The sequence below is a fragment of the Neoarius graeffei genome, chromosome 7, assembly GCF_027579695.1.
Source record: "Neoarius graeffei isolate fNeoGra1 chromosome 7, fNeoGra1.pri, whole genome shotgun sequence".
Taxonomy (NCBI): domain Eukaryota; kingdom Metazoa; phylum Chordata; class Actinopteri; order Siluriformes; family Ariidae; genus Neoarius; species Neoarius graeffei.
In genome coordinates, this window is record NC_083575.1 from 78,428,388 (window position 1) to 78,451,419 (window position 23,032).

Here is a 23,032-nt window from a genome sequence, read left to right on the forward strand (position 1 = left end):
GATCCTTTGATCACCATTCTCGATGACTGTTAGTGATCGACACCTAAGCTAGGTTAGTTAAACCTTTGTTTTATGGCGTTAACACGTATTGTTAACTTGACTGCGGAGTTTATTACTTATTGTTTGTCTCTGGTGGGAAGAGGAGCGCATGGCTCAGTGTGTCATGTAAACGTGAATGACAGTTGTAATTGCAGGAAGAGTGTTTATTTACAAAACAGGCAGGCAGACGGTTCAAAAACAAGACAAAGGCAAGGTCATGAAACGGGTAACGGTCACAAACAAAGGCGGATGCAAAATTTGGCAGAGTCCAAATACACAAAAAGTCAAAACCAGAAAGGCAATACACAGACACAAGGCTTAGTAATGTGAGACACTAGGTACAGCTTGTATACTTCAAGTCTGTGTTTAGAGAATCCTTATAAGTGTGCGCTGTGATTATGCTCTAATCTGGAACAGGTGGATAGTAATGTAATTAGTCCTAATGGCACTGCATGTGCACACTGAGTGCCAATGCGCATGGACGTCACACAGTGATGTTTTTTCTGAAGACTCCGACTCATTGTTATTAAAGGCGCGGGACACGAACTTAGTTCGTTATATACAAAAGTTCATAGTAAGTTTGTTATAGCAGGGTTGCAGTGTAATGCATTTTCTTCTCAGAGGCTGAAGAATTGTGTAAACTAAACAAAGACTACTGATACAGTGGGGAAAATAATTATTTGATCCCCTGCTGATTTTGTAAGTTTGCCCGGTTACAAAGAAATGAGAGTTCTATAATTTTTATGGTACTTTTATTTTAACAAATAGAGACAGAATACCAACAAAAAGTCCAGAAAAAAAGAAAAAAAACACTTTTAAAAGGTTATAAATTAATTTGTATTTGTCTCGTCTCGTCTCGTCTTCTTCCGCTTATCCAGGACCGGGTCGCAGAGGCAGCAGTCTAAGCATGAAAGCCCAAACTTCCCTTTCCCCAGACACCTCGGCCAGCTCCTCGGGAAGAACACCGAGGCGTTCCCAGGCCAGCCGAGAGACATAGTCCCTCCAGCGTGTCCTGGGTCTTCCTCGGGGCCTCCTCCCGGGGGCACATGCCTGGAACACCTCCCCAGGGAGGTGTCCAGGAGGCATCCGAAAAAGATGCCCGAGCCACCTCAGCTGGTTCCTCTCGATGTGGAGGAGCAGCGGCTCTACTCCGAGCTCCTCCCGAGTGACTGTGCTTCTCACCCTATCTCTAAGGGAGCGCCCAGCCACCCTGCGAAGGAAACTCATTTCAGCCGCTTGTATCCGCGATCTTGTTCTTTCTGTCATTACCCAAAGCTCATGACCATAGGTGAGAGTTGGAACGTAGATCGACCGGTAAATTGAGAGCTTCGCCTTTTGGCTCAGCTCCTTCTTCACCACGACGGACCGGTAAAGCGACCGCATCACTGCGGAGGCTGCACCGATCCGCCTGTCGATCTCACGCTCCATCCTTCCCTCACTCGTGAACAAGATCCCGAGATACTTAAACTCCTCCACTTGAGGCAGGACTTCTCCACCAACCTGGAGAGGGCAAGCCACCCTTTTCCGGTCGAGAACCATGGCCTCGGACTTGGAGGTGCTGATTCTCATCCCAGCCGCTTCACACTCGACTGCAAACCGCCCCAGTGCATGCTGAAGGTCCTGGTTTGAAGAAGCCAACAGGACAACATCATCCGCAAAAAGCAGAGATGAAATCCTGTGGTTCCCAAACAGGATTCCTTCCGGCCCCTGGCTGCGCCTAGAAATTCTGTCCATAAAAATTATGAACAGAACCGGTGACAAAGGGCACCCCTGCCGGAGTCCAACATGCACTGGGAACAGGTCTGACTTACTGCCGGCAATGCGAACCAGACTCCTGCTCCGTTCGTACAGGGACCGGACAGCCCTTAGCAAAGAGCCCCGAACCCCATACTCCCGAAGCACCCCCCACAGAATACCACGGGGGACACGGTCGAATGCCTTCTCCAGATCCACAAAGCACATGTGGACTGGTTGGGCAAACTCCCATGAACCCTCGAGCACCCTATGAAGGGTATAGAGCTGGTCCAGTGTTCCGCGACCAGGACGAAAACCGCATTGTTCCTCCTGGATCCGAGGTTCGACTATTGGTCGAATTCTCCTCTCCAGTACCCTGGAGTAAACTTTCCCTGGGAGGCTGAGAAGTGTGATTCCCCTATAATTGGAGCACACTCTCCGGTCCCCTTTCTTAAAAAGAGGGACCACCACCCCAGTCTGCCACTCCAGAGGCACTGTCCCCGACCGCCACGCGATGTTGCAGAGGCGTGTCAACCAAGACAGCCCCACAACATCCAGAGACTTGAGATACTCAGGGCGGATCTCATCCACCCCCGGTGCCTTGCCACCGAGGAGCTTGCAAACCACCTCAGTGACTTCGGCTTGGGTAATGGACGAGTCCACCTCTGAGTCATCAGCCTCAGTCTCCTCAGTGGAAGACATGACGGTGGGATTGAGGAGATCCTCAAAGTATTCCTTCCACCGCCCGACAATGTCCCCAGTCAAGGTCAACAGCTCCCCACCCGCACTGTAAACAGTGTTGGCAGAGTACTGCTTCCCCCTCCTGAGGCGCCGGACGGTTTGCCAGAATTTCTTCGAGGCCGACCGATAGTCCTTCTCCATGGCCTCCCCGAACTCCTCCCAGTTCCGAGTTTTTGCCTCCGCAACTGCCCGAGCTGCAGCACGCCTGGCCTGCCGATACCCGTCGGCTGCCTCAGGAGTCCCGGAGGTCAACATGGCCCGATAGGACTCCTTCTTCAGCTTGACGGCATCCCTTACTTCCGGTGTCCACCACCGGGTTCGGGGATTGCCGCCACGACAGGCACCGGAGACCTTGCGGCCACAGCTCCGAACAGCTGCGTCCACAATGGAGGTAGAGAACATGGTCCACTCAGACTCAATGTCCCCCGCCTCCCTCGGAAGCTGGGAAAAGCTCTCCCGGAGGTGGGAGTTAAAGACCTCCCCAACAGAGTGCTCGGCCAGATGTTCCCAGCAGACCCTCACCATACGTTTGGGCCTGCCAGGTCTGTCCAGCTTCCTCCTCCGCCAGCGGATCCAACTCACCACCAGGTGGTGATCAGTTGACAACTCAGCCCCTCTCTTCACCCGAGTGTCCAAGACATAGGGTCGGAGATCAGATGACACGACTACAAAGTCGATCATCGACCTCCGACCTAAGGTGTCCTGGTGCCACGTGCACTTATGGACACCCCTATGCTCGAACATGGTGTTCGTTATGGACAAACTGTGACTAGCACAGAAGTCCAATAACAAAACACCACTCGGGTTCAGATCGGGGAGGCCGTTCCTCCCAACCACGCCCCTCCAGGTGTCACCGTCATCGCCCACGTGAGCATTGAAGTCCCCCAGTAGCACAATGGAGTCCCCAGTCTGAGCACCCCTCAGTACCTCTCCCAGGGACTCCAAGAAGGCCGGATACTCTATACTGCTATTTGGCCCGTAGGCACAAACAACAGCAAGAGCCCTCTCCCCAATCCGAAGGCGCAGAGAGGCGACCCTCTCGTTCACTGGGGTAAACTCCAACACATGGCGGCTGAGCTGGGGAGCTATAAGGAAGCCCACACCAGCCCGCCGCCGCTCACCATGGGCGACTCCAGAGAAGTGGAAAGTCCAGCCCCTCTCGAGGAGCTGGGTTCCAGAGCCCAAGCTGTGCGTGGAGGTGAGCCCGACTATCTCTAGCCGGTACCTCTCAACCTCCCGCACAAGCTCAGGCTCCTTCCCCCCCAGCGAAGTGACATTCCATGTCCCAACAGCCAGCCGCTGTGTCCGGGGATCAGGTCGTCGAGGCCCCTGCCTTCGACTGCCACCCAATCCACACTGCACCAAACCCCTACTGCTACCTCTGTGGGTGGTGAACCCACAGGAGGTTGGGCCCACGTCACCTCTTCGGGCTGAGCCCGGCCGGGCCCCATGGGCAAAGGCCCGGCCACCAAGCGCTCGCATACGAGCCCCAACCCCGGGCCTGGCTCCAGGGTGGGGCCCCGGCTGCGTCCTACCGGGCGACGTCACGGTCCTGGATTTTTTCTCCATAGGGTTTTTTTTTGGTGAACTGCTCTTGGTCTGGCCTGTCACCTAGGACCTGTCTGCCTTGGGAAACCCTAACAGGGGCATAATGCCCCCGACAACATAGCTCCTAGGATCATTCAAGCACACAAACCCCTCCACCACAATAAGGTGGCAGTTCTAGGAGGGGTAATTTGTATTTGATCAAACGAAATAAAAGTATTTGATCCCCTACAAACCAGCAAGAATTCTGGCTCCCACAGACCGGTTACTGTCTGTGCCCATGAGGCACACAGATTAGTCTGTCACTTTAAGAAAGTACTCCTAATTTCTACTCGTTATGGTTATAAAAGACACCAGTCAACGGAATCAACATCTTCCAACCTCTCCACCACCATGGGCAAGACCAAAAAACATTCAAAGGACATCAGGGACAAGACTGTAGACCTCCACAAGGGTGGAATGGGCAAGACCACCAGCAAGAATGTTGGTGAGAAGGAGACAACTGCTGGTGCAATTATTAGAAAATGGAAGAAATACAAAATGACCATCAATCCCTCTCGGCCTGGAGCTCCATGCAAGATCTCGCCTCTTGGGGTAAGGATGATCATGAGAAGGGTGAGGGATCAGCCCAGAACTACATGGGAGGAGCTTGTTAATGACCTCAAGGCAGCTGGGACCATAGTCACCAAGAAAACCATTGGTAACATACTACGCCGTAATGGATTGAAATCCTGCAGTGTCCGCAAGGTCCCTCTGCTCAAGAAGGCACATGTACAGGCCCGTCTGAAGTTTGCCAGTGAGCACCTAAAGGATTCAGAGAAGGCTTGGGAGAAGGTGATGTGGTCAGATAAGCCCAAAATTGAACTCTGACATCAACTCAACTTGTCATGTTTGGAGGAAGAGAAATGTTGAATACAATCCCAAGAACACCATCCCTACCGTCAAGTACGGAGGCTGAAACATTATGCTTTGGGGCTGTTTCTCTGCTAAGGGTACAGGACGACTTCACCGCATTGAGGAGCCAATGGACAGGACCATGTACCGTAAGATCTTGGAAGAGAACCTCCTTCCCTTAGGCTACGTTTACATTAGACCATATCTGTCTCGTTTTCTTCGCGGATGCACTGTCCGTTTACATTAAACCGCCTGGAAACGCCGGGAAACGGGAATCCGCCAGCGTCCACGTATTCAATCCAAATCGTGTCAGCTCCGGTGCTGTGTAAACATTCAGAATACGCGGATACGCTGTGCTGAGCTCTAGCTGGCGTCTCATTGGACAACGTCACTGTGACATCCACCTTCCTGATTCGCTGGTGTTGGTCATGTGACGCGACTGCTGAAAAACGGCGCGGACTTCCACCTTGTATCACCTTTCATTAAAGAGTATAAAAGTATGAAAATACTGCAAATACTGATGCAAATACTGCCCATTGTGTAGTTATGATTGTCTTTAGGCTTGCCATCCTTCCACTTGCAAGTGGTAAGTGATGTGCGCTGGGATCACACACACAGCGGCTCAGTCCCGAATCACAGCTTGTGCACTTCGCTCGCGTGCTCTGTGAGCTGCGCAAGGCCGGAGTGCGCACCCTCCAGAGGGCACTCGCTGTTCAGGGCGGAGTGATTTGGAGTGCAGGATGCCTGCGGAACCGAGCGTATCCGTGTATTGGTATTGCTGTGTGCACGCAAATCGTGTATTGGTGTTGCTGTGTGCACACTAATCGTTTTAAAAACGTTATTTTGATGATCCGCTGATACGGTCTAATGTAAACATGGGCTCAGTCAGAGCACTGAAGATGGGTCATGGATGGGTCTTCCAGCATGACAACGACCCAAAACATACGGCCAAGGCAACAAAGGAGAGGCTCAAGAAGAAGCAAATTAAAGTCATGGAGTGGCCTAGCCAGTCTCCAGACCTTAATCCTATAGAAAATTTGTGGAGGGAGCTGAAACTTCCGAGTTGTCAAGCGACAGCCTCGAAACCTTTAGCATTTGGAGAGGATCTATAAAGAGGAGTGGACCAAAATCCCTCCTGAGATGTGTGCAAACTTGGTGACCAACTACAAGAAACGTCTGACTTCTGTGCTTGCCAACAAGGGTTTCTCCACCAAGTACTAAGTCATGTTTTGCTTAGAGACCAAATACTTATTTCACTCAACCAAATACAAATTAATTTATAACTTGTGTGTTTTTTTTTTCTGGACTTTTTGTTGATATTCTGTCTCTATTTGTTAAAATAAAAGTACCATAAAAATTATAGACCGCTCATTTTTTTTTGTAACCGGGCAAACTTACAAAATCAGCAGGGGATCAAATAATTATTTTCCCCACTGTAGATAAAATGTTACACATCCACTTTGTACATCTTTATTTTGATATTGGATAGGTGCCATTCAGGTCAGTATTTTGTTGTAAATTAAATTAGAAGTAGTTTCTTTGTAATAGTGTTGTAGGTAAATGACCTTTGCTCATTTACCAGCAGTTATTTTCTTGAATCTGATTCAGCTGAGTGACTGATCGCTGCTCTAAATAAAGAGTTGACGTCTGCTGCAGTGAGTCCTTCTGGGGCTCTGTGTGTACCTGATGATGCAGAAGAGGTTGATATTGCCGTTGTAGACGGAGAAGTCGAGGAACACCGCTCTGGTGCCTCGATCCAGCCACAGGTTGGCCTTCAGCTCCTGCAGCTGTCTGTCTGACTCGTCTCTGGTGCGGGACAGATCCTGATAGAAACCTCCTCCTCTGTATGTGGCCACTTCACCCGAGTGGCTGCTTTCTCCAAGGCTGCTCTCCTCAGAGTACACCCACCTGACACACACACACACACACACACACACACACAGGGGATTAGACCATACTTTCTGCTTGTTTACAAACTACTAAAAGGTGTTAATCAGTTACACCAGCTAATATTCAGTGTATTGCAAATTTAACTTGCCCATTAGTACAGCTGTTATTAAAGGTTTTAGAGCCAGAGACCTTTTCACATTTAAAATAAATTTCATAGACTCCCTCAGTACAAATTTACTCAAATATTAGATGAATTAATCAAATATGTACAGTAATATTCTGAGCTTGTTTTATTCCTGAACCTTGAGGAAACCAATATTCTTTACAGGCTGACTTGTTTTTGTTTTAAACCCATTCAATTCAGGCTAATAGGTATAAGAACCCAAGAAACACAATTTTGATAAAGCTTTGATAATAAAGGACTCTCTGGGTCCTTGGACACCACTTTGAGAACCAACAAAACAGCTGACGGTTTGATTTGGCGAGGGGAAAACCTTCCAGAAAATTAAATCTATTGCAGTTTTGTTTATATCTATGTTGTCAATATATTCTTTGTTACAGACTACACCTTTTTCCATCATTCATGACGACTGTTTTATATTCACGCTTCCATTTTCACTGTGGATGTATGCAAGTAAGATTGCAAGAAATTGTTTTAAAACAGCGCAATGGACGATTTAGAACAGATTTTACACCCTGACTTATGATCATTAGTTTAAAGATATTCAAATGTACAAATGTTGCTGAGGCTCAGGATTAGGAAATATGAATTATACAATATACTGTTTTTAAATAATGTTCACAAACACTTCCCATTTGTAGAAGAAAAATAATTTTGTTGCAAAATTATTTGTGCTGGCTTGGTTTCTGAGATAGTATTAAGCCCTGGTCACACTACAACTCACGATGGGTTTGCGAATACCTTGTGATGAAAAATTGTTTGCCTCGCCACCAATCGTGTGATGCACGGCGAATATTCTCCGAGCTCCACGAGTTGTTTTTTGGTGTGTCTTCGCCTCATGAGTGGCCAAAAACTTTGCGAAAATTTCAGTGCATGCATTGAAATTTGGTGGTGATGTTTTCATCAGCAAACTAAGCAGCGAATACTGACAGAAGGGTCTGGGGATACTTCCTCAAGAAGAATACTTGCCTCTTGAGATGTATTTATCTCAAATCCATGTCCCCGATGCTTGCGGGAGCCTCATCAACACAGCGGTTCAGCATAGCCTAACCTTCACAGAGACTTAAAGTACATTTCCATTTGGGGATCCTTCGGAGCTCATTGTGTGCGCTCTTGGGACCCAGTCATTATGGGAAACACCTGATGCTGATTTGAGCGCAATCAACACATGCATATAAGTAAGGACACTGTTTTCACAGAGACTTTGTGAAGTATTCTGTCAGGTATGCGAGGAAGACAGATGAAAGTGCAGGAAGAGTGTTTATTAGCAGGCGTAATAGTTACAAAAACAAAACGTGAGGCAAGGTCAAAGTAACAAAACCCAAATGAAACCAGAAACAAAACAGAAAGCAGTGTCATAAAGCAAGGTATTTAACCAGAGTCATAATCATGGGTAGAAACAAATGTGACCGTGATGATGAAAATACTTCGCAAAGTCTCTGTGAAAACAGCATGCTTATATGCACGTGCTGATTGCACTCAAATCAGCATCAGGTGTTTCCCATAACAACTGAGTCCTGTCAGGACGCTCCACGCACTCCATGAGTGGGCGTGGCCACTCAAGCATGAAGGTGTGAGTCAAGTGTTCGCCTGCTGTGTGACCAGAGCTTTTAGCTCGCCTTTATATCGCCATACATCACCACCAAAATGCCTCATTTTCATCGATAACCTGTCGCAAAGCATCACGAGCTGTAGTGTGACCGTAGCTTTAAAACATCAAGCTAAGTCACTGCTGTCAATCAGTATATGATCTGACACACCTACAATTCTGATCAGACAGAAAATACAATAATTTTTGCAAATTTTGGTTATAATTAAACCAATATTCTGGATATATACTTTTTGAATTCTGACAATTGGTAAAAGCTTATTAAATTACAAATCCTAACGATTTTTTTCTTACACTTGAAGCCATGTTACCAAAGGCTTTATCTTGTGTTTGATGATCTATAGGCTACACTACACTAAAAGGTACCGCTACTATATAAAACATTATCATCAAAATATTGTATAATACACATCACTTCATTATAAATGCACTTATAACATTGTGTGTGTTTTACGTTCTCACTGAAATTTTTTTGGTCTTACGCAGTGCCGTTTTTCAGCCCAAACGGTTTCTTGTCCTCATAGGCAGCTGCATAGACTCCATAGCAGTCATACACTTCGTCCTTCAGCTCCTCATGAACAGGACAGGACTTGTTGAGAACTTTGACCTGACGCAGGCGCGGGACTCCCAACAGCAGGTTCTCATAATAGATGAGGCTCTGGTTCTCTGGAAGGCTCTTGTTGTTGTACCACACTTCCCAGTACATCCCGTTTAGAAAAGGCCCCTCTGTGTACTTAAATAAAGTGCTTACATGTTAAAACAGATTCTGTTTAAAAAAATTGTGCCAAGTTATTTCATTGAAATGCAATACAAAGGTCTTTACTTTCCAGAAGTCCTCCATGGTGGAGAGGCTCCTGAAGGTGGTAGCATCTCCGCTCGATAGCGGCGTGTCCAGGAAGAGCTGAGACATGACTTTGGTGTAGTAGTACATGTTAGTGCTCACCATCCCATATGTCACTGAAACACATTTAGACAAAATGGATAAGAACAGACCTTCCCAGAAATTCATTTCTTGCAGATTTTACTTTTTCTCTAGTGCTGTCACATTTGCAGTTTCCCTTCGCAGCCCTGCTTTTCTTCTAATAATGCTTGACTTAAGAGTACTTCACTTCTTTCCATTTTTGCTCCCTCAAAGCCAGCCTCATGTGCTCAAATAGTTCTGCCAGGAAATTGTATAACAACAATCCAGCTGAAGCCAGATGTTTGGACCAGTGGGCAAAACCTGAACCATATGTTCTCCTTATTACCAACTCTGACTGCTCAAATCTCCATATTAATGTTTCTGATTGCAGGTAATCAACTGGAAACACACAACCTCGTCATCCATCTGCTCTTTCATTGTTTGTCTAGTTCCAGCCTTCTTCAGACAGGGTGGTACATTTATGCGACCATCACTGTACAACATGGTGTAATCTGAGAACTTCCAGAAACTAATGATGAGGATGTAGAGTCCAGTTATAACCACACTCAGATACAAATACAAAGCCAATGACTGCATCATTAAAGACAAGTGAAACTGTACCAAGGTGCTGGTGAATTCCTGAATCTGACTGGTCAGGAGGTGTTTATTAATATTCTATAAATCACAGCTCTGAAAGTGAATAAATTACCTAGGGAGCTTCACAACGCAGGATCGGTAGATATTTTTAAGAAATTACTTAAGACTTATCTTTTTAAAGATGCTTTAAAGAGAAATCACAGGTTTATACACAGTTCTGTGCAAAATTATTAGGCACATGTAATGAAATGCTGTAGACCAAAGATGGCTCAAAAATAATGAAATGAAATGTTTAAAAACAAACAAACAAAAACTATAAACAGTAAGCCATAATAAATGAAGCAAAGTCAATATTTGGTGTGAGACAACCCTTTGCTTTAAAACAAAAAACAAGAAGACAGTCATCTATGGACCCTTTTCACGTGACGTCACGACAAATGCGGCCGCCATTTTGGACATGTACTACCATTAGTTTACCACAGCCAGCATTGAGGAACGGCAGCAAAGAAAGTGTTTATTTTCAGCAAGACTTCCATCATGCCACTATATTGTTGTGCACCTGGATGTAGTAACCATCAACAAACAAGGCAAGGGTTATCATTTTATCGGATCCTGACGGAGAAGATGGATAGCGGCCATTAACAGATTGGCAGCCCTCGGCATACCAGCGCTTGTGTAGTGACCACTTTGTTGGAGGTAAGACGAATAAAATTAGCCAGAAAAGGCATTACATTGCTGTTAACATTCTGTGGCGGCGAGTGTGTAACCAAATAGGCTAAAATAACCCATTGTAACCTCTTTGTTCTTCTGTAGTAGCTATTAGCTAACGACATTAGCTAGCGTTGTGTTCCTTTGCTGTTGGTAGACTGTAGGACAGATCAGAGGCAGTGTCCTACAAACAGCGCTTAATTTGAGGGGGAGCAAGCCGGAGCGCGCTCCGGAACCTCGGGCGTTGGCTCCGGCAGCTATTTACACTGGATCCAGTGATCCGACACCTCTCTTGACTATGTAATAAAAAAAAAAACGATTGTCTTTAGGCTTGCCATCCTTCCACTTGCGAGTGGTAAGTGATATGCGCTGGGATCACACACACAGCGGCTCAGTCCCGAATCGTGGCTCGTGCACTTCACTCGTGCGCTCTGTGAGCTGCGCAGGGCCAGAGTGCGCACCCTCCAGAGGGCACTCGCTGTTCAGGGCGGAGTGATTTGGAGCGCAGGATGCCTGCGGAGCCGAGCGTATCCGTGTATTGGTATTGCTGTGTGCAGACGAATCGTGTATTGGTGTTGCTGTGTGCACACTAATCGCTTTTAAAAACGTTAATCTGATGATCCGCTGATACGGTCTAATGTAAACATGGGCTAAGTGTTCAAAACAAGAGGAACATGTATTTGTCTCTTAAATCCAGGCCGTTCCCTGTAATCTCTAACAACGGTTGGAGAAAGTAATGGCAAATAGCGAGTGCACAAACCATAGAAGGTAAACTGTACACAGCGCCAGGGCAGTGTGATGGTATGTCTACTTTTAGATTGTGTTAGCTTATCAATGAACACACTCGTCACTCGACGAGTTTCACGTCTTTACGACGGATACTTAAATGTGTGTTAGGTATTATTGTTGCAGTCTAAGCAGTCATTGTAGCAGCTAGATGAGCGAGAACCGAAAGGGTCTGTGCCATAAACCGTTATTTCTGTACGGCGTTGCTAATGTGTCGTTACTGTTATTTCTCCCTCTGCTCGCCCTGTAAATGCCCTACGTCGCTGGATAGCGAAGGTGTTTTCTGCATCTCGCTCCTTTTACTTGTATGTTCTCCGTTTGTCGCCTTCCTCGCATTCAAACCAATTCGAGCCGAAGTCCGCTACATGTCCAAAATGGTGGTCGCGTTTACGAAGGTCACGTGACTGAAAAGGGTCTATATCCCCCACCCTATATACCAACTATATACCAAGTTTCAAGATATTATTTGTCACATTTTTCAAGTTCTGCTGCAGGAACCCAACCCTACCTCTTTACACTGACCTCAGCAGCCCATGGCATAAACCCACCAGACCTTTGGTCCAGGGGAGCTAAAAATTAAAATTTCTCACATTTCTTAGTATCAAAAGGCATATATACATTACTTAAATCAACACATATACCAACTTTCAAGACCATACCACTCCTAGTTTTCAAGTTCTGCTCCAGAAACAAAACCTACCCTTAAGACTAACCTGAGAGACTTAAGTCTGAAATTGTTTCCATGGAAACATGAAAAATTAAAATCTCAAATTTCTTAGTATGAAAAGGCACATCTACATCACCTTGTTAACATGTATACCAAGTTTTAAATCCGTATCATGAATAGTTTTGGATATATGCTACAGAAACGAACATTGCTCTTAGAAACAAAGTCAAAATCTATTTTTTATGTAAAAATTTGAAAAATACTTTTTTTTTTTTTTCAAAAATCCCAAAATAGCAAAAGGCACCAGTTCACATGTTGCTTGATATGTATACAAAGTTTCATGAAGATATCTTCAGTAGTTTTAAAGAATTGGCCCGGAAACGAAAATGTGACTGGACGGACGGAGCCAGTTTCTATATCCCCCACCAAACTTCATTTGGACGGGGGATAAAAACACAAGAGTCATCAGGAGATGACGTATCCTCCCAGCCCCCACATGAAACCCCACTCCAAATTTTCCTAAGTTGAACTGGTTGCCATAGAAATACAGGGGGAGGGAGAAAAAAAAAAAAAATCACAGAAATCCCAAAATATCAAAAGGCACAACTCCTCTAGTCACTTAACATAACTGTCAGGTTTCATGAAAAAATTCCTAATAGTTTGAGTTATGCTCCGGAAACTAAAATGTTTATAGACAGACAGACGGACGGATAGAAGCGACAGCTATATCCTCCCTGCATTATATGCCAGGGTAATAAAAATAGTAGTCTCAGACACAATGAGTGCAGTTTTATAAGGAAATGAGCTGTAGGTTTTACTGAGCATCTTACAGAACCAGCCACAGTTCTTCTGGACACTTTGTCACTTGCATCTTAATTTTGCACCAAAACTCAGTAGCCTTCATTGTGTTTTCTTTTTTTTAATCTGAAAAGTGTTTTTTTTATGTAATATGCTGCTCAGATACAAACATTTTGTTTTCTGTAACATTTAATTTTGTGCTGGAAAACAAACGTTTGGACTCTAAAATGTTTTTGTACTGATTCGATAATGTAGAAGTCATAAAATAGAAATCTATAACAAAGTTTGTATGTTAAAAAAATAGGGGGCCTAAGACTTTTGCACAGTACTGTATGTTATTGTTTCTATAGTAACAACTTAAACAATGACTTGTATGATAGATAATGCACACAAATGGATTTTAAGAAAATGTGTAAATAATTTTAGGTTTTCAGACACGGGGAAAGTCTTCAGGACTTTCCGTTTTCTTAGGAACAGAACAGCGCTTTTTTGTCTTATTAAATGTCAAAAGAGAGGTTGAATGACTGTAGCAGCTATAACATACTGTAAATGATATCAGGTACAAACTTAACATGTAACTAAAAATGTATAACACTTAAGAATAACGGGCATTAATTATTAAGAAATTGCTAGCATTGAAAAATCACTAGTGGTATATGAAGATTAATACAGTTCAAAATGTGCGGTTATTGGAAAAGAATCAATTTGTGGATTGTAACTGCTTTGCACTGGGCCACATCTACTATCATGTTGTTGATCATTTTCCTAGAACAGCACACATCCAAGTGAGTTATTCCTGACATGTCACCTATAATTACTGTATAATTTGAAAGCTTTGTTTCAAGGTTTGCCTTGTTCTCGTAACTTTGCCTTATTAAGCCTTGGTGGATCGTGAGGAACTACCGTATTTTTCGGACTATAAGTCGCACTTTTTTTCATGGTTCGGCTGGCCATGCGACTTATACTCCGGTGCGACGTATATATGTTTTTTTTTTTCACCACGGAATAACTGGAGCTGATGCTGAGTCTGATGACAGCCACGCAGAAGAAGAGGAAACGGCGCTTCGTCTGCCGCTGGAGTTGGCAGAGTTGTTCAGAAGCGACACCGAGGATGAGGAATTCAATGGATTTGCTGATTTGGAGTGAAATCGTCAGCTTGATAAACTTGATTGACCTGTGTTTTATTATTAATGATAGGCCTATAGCTATTTAAATAAGTTATGTAATGATTTTAGGCAGTGCTTAATTTGTGAAGTGGGAGGTCCCGGAACGCAGGAGGTGGGTGGGTCCGGCGACTCAAAAAAAAAAGGCGGGGGTGGTTTACTATAACTTTATACGCACACGCGCTTATTGTGTGTGTAAAAAAAAAATAATAATAATATCAGATATTATGATCTTAGAAAACGCTTTAGTGACGAACAGTTACAGACAGTAATATGTCGTGATATGTTATAAAATATTTTTTTATTAGGCTATATATTAAATTATATATTAAATTTATCTTCTAAAATAACAGACTGTACTCATATCACAACCGGTTGATTTCACCATTGGAGATCAGATCACACAAGACATGAGTTAAATGACTCAATTTAAGGATTTAAGTAGGGTATTTAAAAGCAGTGCCAGCAGGACTTCATGGCTCAAGTGGATAAGATGCCATACCATAAATCCGGGGACCCGGGTTCGATTCCGACCTGCAGTCATTTTCACAGCCCTCCCTGTTTTTCTCCTGCTCATTAAAAGCAGTGCCAGCAAACATAAGTGCAATCACTTCAAGTAATAGTTAAGAAATAAAGGGTTTACAAAACAAGTTGGAGAATTCATTTTAAAAATTTTAGTAAGCTTTCTTGTTTTTTTTGCCATTTTTTCCACAGCGCAAGCTAACAGCTACAAAAAACCCGGTGTTCTACTGAGCGGAAGTATACACCCCATGTACCCCCCCCTTCCCCTTTCGCATAGATTTTGTGGATGTCATAGGAGAGAAATCAACAACAGATATCAAAATCAAAACCGAACACTAAACAAATTTTTATTTACTTATTTAATTTATTGTTTGATTTTTTTCCCTTTGTGATGGTCACGGAGGTGATCTGATCCATTTAAATAGCTGCCGGAACACCAAATGAAATGAAAATAGCTGCCGGATCCGACGACAGAGGTTACGGATCTTGTTCTGTCATGTTCCGGCTCAAATTAAGCCCTGATTTTAGGCCTATAGGCTATTGAATAACTTGATGTTACGGTACATATTCAGCCAGTTTTTCTCTGGGCTATTATAAATGATTTTGTTTTGCATTTTGAAAAATAACTCTCCTTCCAAGATGAACTTTATTCTTCGTCTCTGATGTTATGGTGTTAATGGTCTGAATAACGTTTAATGTTTTTATCTAATATGACGTTAACTGGCAGGCGCACTTTTGCCGCTTTTCCACTACAAACGCGGCTGAGCCGTGCCGTGCCGAGTCGAGCTGAGTCGAGCTGAGCGGGGCTGTTGGAGTTGCATTTCGACTACAACCGCGCTGAACCGTGCTGGCTGGAAGTGGGTGGACACATTGGGTGGAGTTAGCGAAAGTGGGTGGACGTCATGTGATGTCGTTAAGCAGCGCAAACAGTGACATCAGTGACAGTGGCGGAACAAGTCAGAGCCGGGCCGGGGGCGGGGCCAATGACCGGACCCTTTATTAAAGCTTATCATAACATCATTTTAGGCTACAAAATGTCCGCAACTGCGGTGTTTACCAATTTCAACACTACCGGGTGCAACTATGTTATTTAGTACATCAAGTCCTTCAAACGAACATGTAACTCAGAAACAAAAAACATTAGGATACTGTACATGGCTCATAATAAAACATCAATAGCCTATACTGCGCACATTATTTGAAGGGCATACGAATGAGCGCTCAGAGGTTGCAGCAGTGACAGGAAGAGTCAGAAATAAAAGGAGGGCGGTGCAAACCTCACTGAATGCACTGTGTTTACCAATTTCAACACTACGGGGTGCAACTATGTTATTTTGTACATTAAGTCCTTCAAACGAGCATGTAACTCAGAAACAAAAAAACATTCGGCTACATACTGTACATGGCTCATCATAAAACATCAATAGCCTACTGCGCGCATTATTTGAAGGGCATACGACGAGCCTTGCGCTCCGCGAACTCGTCCACGATGCTCTGTATGTCACTGATTCAGTGAGCTTTTCAGCGGTAGTCTCACGACCCGAATAGTAAACAATAAACATGGAGGACATGGAGTCGTTAGTGTTGCTGGTCTTAGTGCTGTGGCTTGACAACGCGGACAGATACTGGCAAGAGTGTATAGATGAGGCGAGGCGCATAAGGCTTCAGAAATTCTCGTAATTCGTAATTATTCTCCTTCCGGGTTTGCGGTGTTTACAGATCCCAGCGCGCTCGCGGGGCGTGTGTGGGCATGTGAGGACACTCCTCCTCACCAATCAGTGCACAGGGGAGTGTCTGCTCACGCCCCCAGCCTCAGTCAGCACGGTTTGGCTCGCTTCAGCCCTACCCCAAAACGGTGCGAGTTTTAGGGGCTAAGCAGGGCTGAAACGAGCTGAGTCGTGCTGGTTTTTGGTAGTCGAAACGCGAGCCGTGTCGGGCTGAAGTGAGCTGAAGCGAGCTGAAGTGAGCTGAAAAAGGGTAGTGGAAAAGGGCCATATCTGCCTGTTTTTTTTCTCTGAGTGGTTGTTGTTTTTTTTTACTAGATGGTTGTTTTTACTACCGTACCTGTCTTTGGAGATGATATACCTATAGCCTACTTGACCTCTGATTTGATGAAATAAAATTCGACAAAAATGAAGAATGACACTCCTCGATGATGACTACAGCTTTAATAACAAAGGTGAAAGAGCCATGGGGCGATAAGAAGCCCTACCGATAAAAATATTCTAAAAGCAAACTGATTAATGCATCAGTAATAGGCTAATAATATTAGTTATAATAATAATATAGGCTATTAGTAATAACGATAGTGATAGTATTAAAGATAGTAGTAGATATTTAAAATAATCAGACTAGGCTACTTACAGGGCAAAGGGCGCGTTATCACTGCTCAGCTGTTCGTTTATTAAATAAACAATGCAGTCGCGCAGTAACCACGCGCCGCTTATCAGATAGAATCACAGATTCTATGGATAGAATAACCCTTCAAAAAAGTGCGACTTGTAGTCCGGTGCGACGTATATATGTTTTTTTCGTCTTCATAATGCATTTTTTGGCTGATGTGACTTAAACTCCGGAGCAACGTATAGTTCGGAAAATACGGTAATTTTAAACTGCAATGCATTTACGCATTTAAAAAAATATATATGCTTCCTGTATTTAATTTGCAAAATATGGCAAAATGCATCAACATGAGATCTAAAAAACTTTTAAAGATACACTGTTATATTTTGAAAAACACCTCATGTGATAAAGGTAACAAGTGCATACCTGTTTAGATAGGTTTATTGAACATCTGTGTGTTTCACTTACAGATGCATAAGGTGATGAGGAAAAGGACATAGGTGATCATCTCTCGGAGAACATTCTTCAGGTACATCTCTCTGCTACTGTCCCTCTCCTCCAGAAGGCGTGTGCCCCACAAAACTGAAATCATTGAACAGATTTCAACATCAAACTACAATATTTGTGTAAAAAGTAAAAAATGATCACAAGGTAACATCGTGCCTTACTTCCTAAAAACATTACAAAATAGGTCTTTAGGTATTCTGTACCTGCAAGTGTGTATCGTTTGTACACTAACTAGTTGCAGTGCATTTTGGGACATTATGAGGACACAATCAGGATTCTTGCATTTTCCTTCTTGAAAAGGTTTCCAAACTTCCTATTTGCAGGAACTGGAACTTCATTTCCCATTCACACATGGTATTAAAATTCATTTTGGGTGATCCGATCACAAGTGTAAGGTCTGCTTTAAGCATCACTCAAACACTTCCATAGGCGGTCAGGGACGCAAATATAACATAACATTTCTGCCTATTTAACAGCATCATGGGCCGAACCAGAAAACCTGATCACCGAGCTCCTCATGTTCTCCACACGGGTGTGCACCAGGTTCTCCCATATCCTCCTATCTCTCAGAAACTTGCATTTAGATGGACTGGCGACTGTAAATTAACCGCAGGTGTGAATGTGTGTCTGCATGGTGCCCTGCAATGAAAGGTGTCTTCCCGACTGTACCAAGCTGTATTCCTGACTTGCACCTGAACAGGATAAAGTGCTTAAGATGAAGATAAAGTTGTTCCCAGAGATGCATTCAAGATACGAAAAATATATAACAGTTATCACACGAAATCAAGTGGTACATGAGCTGATGGCTGGCTAGGCGTGTAGCACCGAGTTGGCTATAAGCCATGTACAACAAGATTGAGTGGAATATTTGTTTTATTCTATCCACATTCACTACATTTTGAGAAACAGAGCATTTTTATTTTTTGCAAATTCGATAAACAAAAACTTTATACAAAACATCCGACAAAATCATTTCTGCTTAGGCGGACTTCTTAAAAAGCTATTGATGGCTGCACGAATTGACTTTAGTGTTGTTTTTTGCAGAAAGTGCCATCTTGCTGTTGTGCCGAGGTACAGACTAGGTTTAGACACTTAATTTTTCCTTGGACATTTCAGTTATGTAATTTTCTAACTTTTGAGCTTTTGAACTAGTTTAAAAAAAAAATAATTTAACACTTAAATATGAAGAATGTAAACAAACCAGCAAAATGACAGTAGCAATTTGTGAAAAATGCTATAATAATAATTCTTGAAAAATAAAAACATACGTTCTTATCAAATACTTTTATTCCATATTTTGTTGCTTTTTTTGGGGGGGGGGTCTTTTTGAGTAGAGTTTTTATTTCATCCTCGGTTGGTTCAGCAACACGCTCCGCCATTTTGCTTTTCTCTACTCATGATATATGAGCTGATAGCCTAGTAGTAGAGTAGCCAATCAGAGCGCGCGATTGCTCAGACCCAGTGACTGTAGATAGAATAAAAAAAAAGATATCCATCCATCACAGTGTTTCTCAACCACCGGCTACAGTCCACTAATTTTTTCAAGTTGAAGCTAATTTTTAGTAGGATACAATTACTGGGTTGCATCCGACATCACTGCAAAGACGCATACAAAAAGCCCAGAAATTCCTCTTTACCAGGATGTAAACGATACAGGATTTATCTTATAGTGTCTTGATCCCCAGATCTTTAACCCAGCCACATATAAAAAGTTGTACTCCCCCATGCTCTTCCAGGTTTTCATCTGTTTGTCAGTGTAGAACAATGTCTGCAGCACCAGGTAGTTTGAGATACTGGGGAACTCAACGTCATTTTCCAACTCATAGGAAAAATCCTTCTTTGCTAGCGTGTAAGGATCCATCCCATCGAATGGTTTCTATATCCACTTCTTAAACTTGCTTGTTTGCTGAACACAAACATGGCAATAAGTTCTTGTGTTCATGGATCAGACTCCACTTTTAGATCATTAATCCCTTTTGACTGACAATGACCTGCATGCAGGGTTTGGCTTCTGGCACATCCATACAGTTTTAAATACAATACCTACAATTAAAAACAGTTTGTTTTTATTGCATTTATTTAATTCCTGGGCTCCCATCTGTAACAGGGAGTGATGTTACATCCCATTAATACACTTTACAATAGATTATTAGATTCTAATAGAATAGATGAGCCAAAATAATCAGGGATTTTATTTAATGGGCCCTGACTCATTACAAGTACGAATCATTATCATCTTCCGGCTGTTCCTGTTAGGTATCACCACAGCAATTAATGTCACTCCATCCCCTCCTGTCCTCCGGATCTTCTTCTGTCGCACCAACCATCCTCACATCCTCCTTCACCACATCCATAAATCTCATCTTTGGTCTTCCTCGTTCATTTCCTTCTACCTGCCAACTCAGCATTCTTTTCCCAATATGCCCTGGATCTCTCCTCTGTATGTGTCCAAACCATCTCAATCTCGCCTCTCTCACTTTGTCTTTAAGCCGTCCTACATGTTCTGTCCCTCTAACATTCTCGTTTCTAATCCTGTCCATGAGAATCTCAGCTTGAATCTAAAAGTATGAATAAATAAGTGGGCTTTAAAGTAGAAAAGGTTGAGAACCCCTGGTCTATCGGATGCCCATGTGTAACCGGATCACACAAGGTGTATTTTCATACCAGACGTAAACATGGCCTTGAATGACATTAGAATGAATACCCATACTTTTTCCAAGACATGCTCTGAATTTGGATCTTTTCCCAGGTCTGGGAATAAGTGCCTTTAATTTTGAAATGGAAAGTTAAGCTGAAAAGTTAGTCAGCACTGATGTAAATGGTGGTGAGTAGTTGAGAAGGCATGCATTACGTCTGATCTTCTCCAGGATCCTCGCTCCCCAGCTCGGCGGCTCCTGATTAAGTCCATCAGCAGGAGGACTGGGGTAAAGTCCCCGGTGGATGCGTGCGTTGCTCCCACCAGTGAAACTCCCGAGTCCGCTGCTGCCGCTGCTCGAAGTGTCGGATAAGGACCTCCGTCCTGGGCTCCAGTTCGCCTCCAGACCCTCTTCAGGCTCGAATCCAGGGTTGTCCCGGCTCCACGCCTGTCTGGAGCTAGAGGTGGACGACGGAGAAGGCTGATCCTCGGGGACCCCGAGCCCCACTTCTCCCTGCGGCTCCATCCTCTCCATCTCCAGACCTTCAGTCACCGCCGCCGGCGACTTGTGCGCATGCGCAGAGCTCGGAGCTCTGGCTGCCTGACAACGGCTTCGACTCGAGCTCATTTGTTTAGTCTCTCTCTCTCTCTCTCTGGGTTAAGTTTATTACTATATCGGTGGAAACTTCAGAAAAACATTTTCTCATGCTATAATATCAAGTATTAACTATAACAACTGTTTCAAAAAGCTAAAATAAAGTTAGCTACATCTCAAGCAAAACAATTTTCTAGGTTTTAAAGTCACAAAGTATGTTATAAACTTTCCAGCTATAAAGCTAAGACTTTATGATCACCTTAAAATGTTATGAATTATCACGAAATATCCTTTTTTTACTGACTAAACAGAAATACGCAACAAAAAAAGTCAGAAGAGAAAACTTTCTCCAAAAAAAAAAAAAAGCCAGTCTGGTATGAAGGAAGCGGTAACGGTTTTGTGAGGGGGAAAAATCCCAAAATTATACAAAATACACAATTTAATTCTTGCTTAAATTACCAATTCCACAGTATTTTCAGGTGACCAGGCTCTCCGTTATTTTATCAAAAAGAGGTGAAACACTCCTCTCGTCCCACAACAGCCATCTTGTATCCCACTAGTCTTCCCCAAAAATCTCCACGGCTGTGTCCCAAATAGCACTCCGCCTCATTAATAGTACGCATGCGTCAACGTAATGCCCAAGCGTGGTGACGTACTGTTTCCATTACTATTGAGTAGAATACATGGCGATTGGGACGCGGCCCGGATCTTATTCGTTTTGGAGTCAGCGATGGCATATGGCGTCTGTTTATTTATTAAACAAATCTGGAAACGTCTTGTGCTCTCTTGATCAGAAAAGGATTTAAAAAAAGTCTAATCTAATATATATTAACATTATAGTTTTTATGTATATTGGATATTTTTGATAAAGTAACAACACTTTCCGAGCAAATTAGCCAACAAAAAAATAGATTTTTTTGCACTACATAGGGTGGAAAAAACATTATTTCATACCCTATGACGCGCACTTTCAGTGGAAAATGAAATTCAACCATTACAAGATTGCATAACCTCTATTTGTTGGCTTCTGCTGTTGCTAGGCAACAGTCCTTGTTCAAACCGCCCCCATATTTTATGATTGGACAGGAATAATGACGGACATCTGCAACAGCCAATAGAACTTCATCATTTCTAAATTACCTTAAAACACGATTAATTATACAACCTCTGTTGCTAAGTTAAATAATTTTTTTAATATAACATTTTATTGAAAAAGTACGAATGTACAAAACTAATATGGCAACATGATCATGTTATCATCCTATTAAATGATCAGCCGATTAATAATAATAATAATAATAATAATAATAATAAACTATTGATATAATGTATAACAAATTGTATTTTATATATATATATATATATATATATATAAAACAGAAGTATTTGTGGGTGGCACGGTGGTGTAGTGGTTAGCGCTGTCGCCTCACAGCAAGAAGGTCCGGGTTCGAACCCTGTGGCCGGCGAGGGCCTTTCTGTGTGGAGTTTGCATGTTCTCCTCGCGTCCGCATGGGTTTCCTCCGGGTGCTCCGGTTTCCCCCACAGTCCAAAGACATGCAGGTTAGGTTAACTGGTGACTCTAAATTGACCGTAGGGTGTGAATGTGAGTGTGAATGGTTGTCTACGTGTCAGCCCTGTGATGACCTGGCGACTTGTCCAGGGTATACCCCGCCTTTCGCCCGTAGTCAGCTGGGATAGGCTCCAGCTTGCCTGCGACCCTGTAGAACAGGATAAAGCGGCTAGAGATAATGAGATGAGAAGTATTTGTACGGTGGTGTAGTGGTTAGCACTGTCGCCTCACAGCAAGAAAGTTCTGGGTTCAAGCCCAGTGGCCGAGGGGGGCCTTTCTGTGTGGAGTTTGCATGTTGTCCCCATGTCTGTGTGGGTTTTCTCCGGGTGCTCTGGTTTCCCCCCACAGTCCAAAGACATGCAGGTTAGATTAATTGGTGGCTCTAAATTCTCCATAGGTGTGTGTGTGTGTGTTTCCCAAGCCCAGAAACTAGAGGGGTTTGGCAGGAAGGGCCCTAATTAATATGACCTGTGGATCAATAGGGACCATATGGACCCCGACCTGGCAATAGTGTTGGACAAGGTAGAAGAAGAAGGAGAATCACAGAATGGGACCAGGTATAAAAAGGCAACACTGACAATCACTCAACACAAACTGTCCTCACAAA

At 43.5% G+C, this 23,032-nt stretch overlaps 1 protein-coding gene across 4 annotated transcripts in view; it reads right to left on the bottom strand.

Moving 5' to 3' along the window:
• The window catches only part of pkd2 (polycystic kidney disease 2), a 49,580-nt gene extending 28,139 nt beyond the window's left edge, over positions 1 to 21,441 (bottom strand). For 3 of the 4 annotated variants that reach the window (XM_060926457.1, XM_060926456.1, XM_060926455.1), the window contains exons 1-5: positions 20,477 to 21,441; positions 17,587 to 17,700; positions 9,457 to 9,590; positions 9,116 to 9,366; positions 6,637 to 6,861 (exon numbers count right to left, since the gene is read on the bottom strand). In XM_060926457.1, coding sequence (XP_060782440.1) covers positions 6,637 to 6,861; positions 9,116 to 9,366; positions 9,457 to 9,590; positions 17,587 to 17,700; positions 20,477 to 20,888 — 1,136 coding nt within the window. In that variant the 5' untranslated portion in view covers positions 20,889 to 21,441. The remainder of the gene's footprint in view (positions 1 to 6,636; positions 6,862 to 9,115; positions 9,367 to 9,456; positions 9,591 to 17,586; positions 17,701 to 20,476) is intronic. The other variant, XM_060926458.1, reaches the window with a different exon arrangement.
• Between the last annotated feature and the right edge of the window lie 1,591 nt (positions 21,442 to 23,032).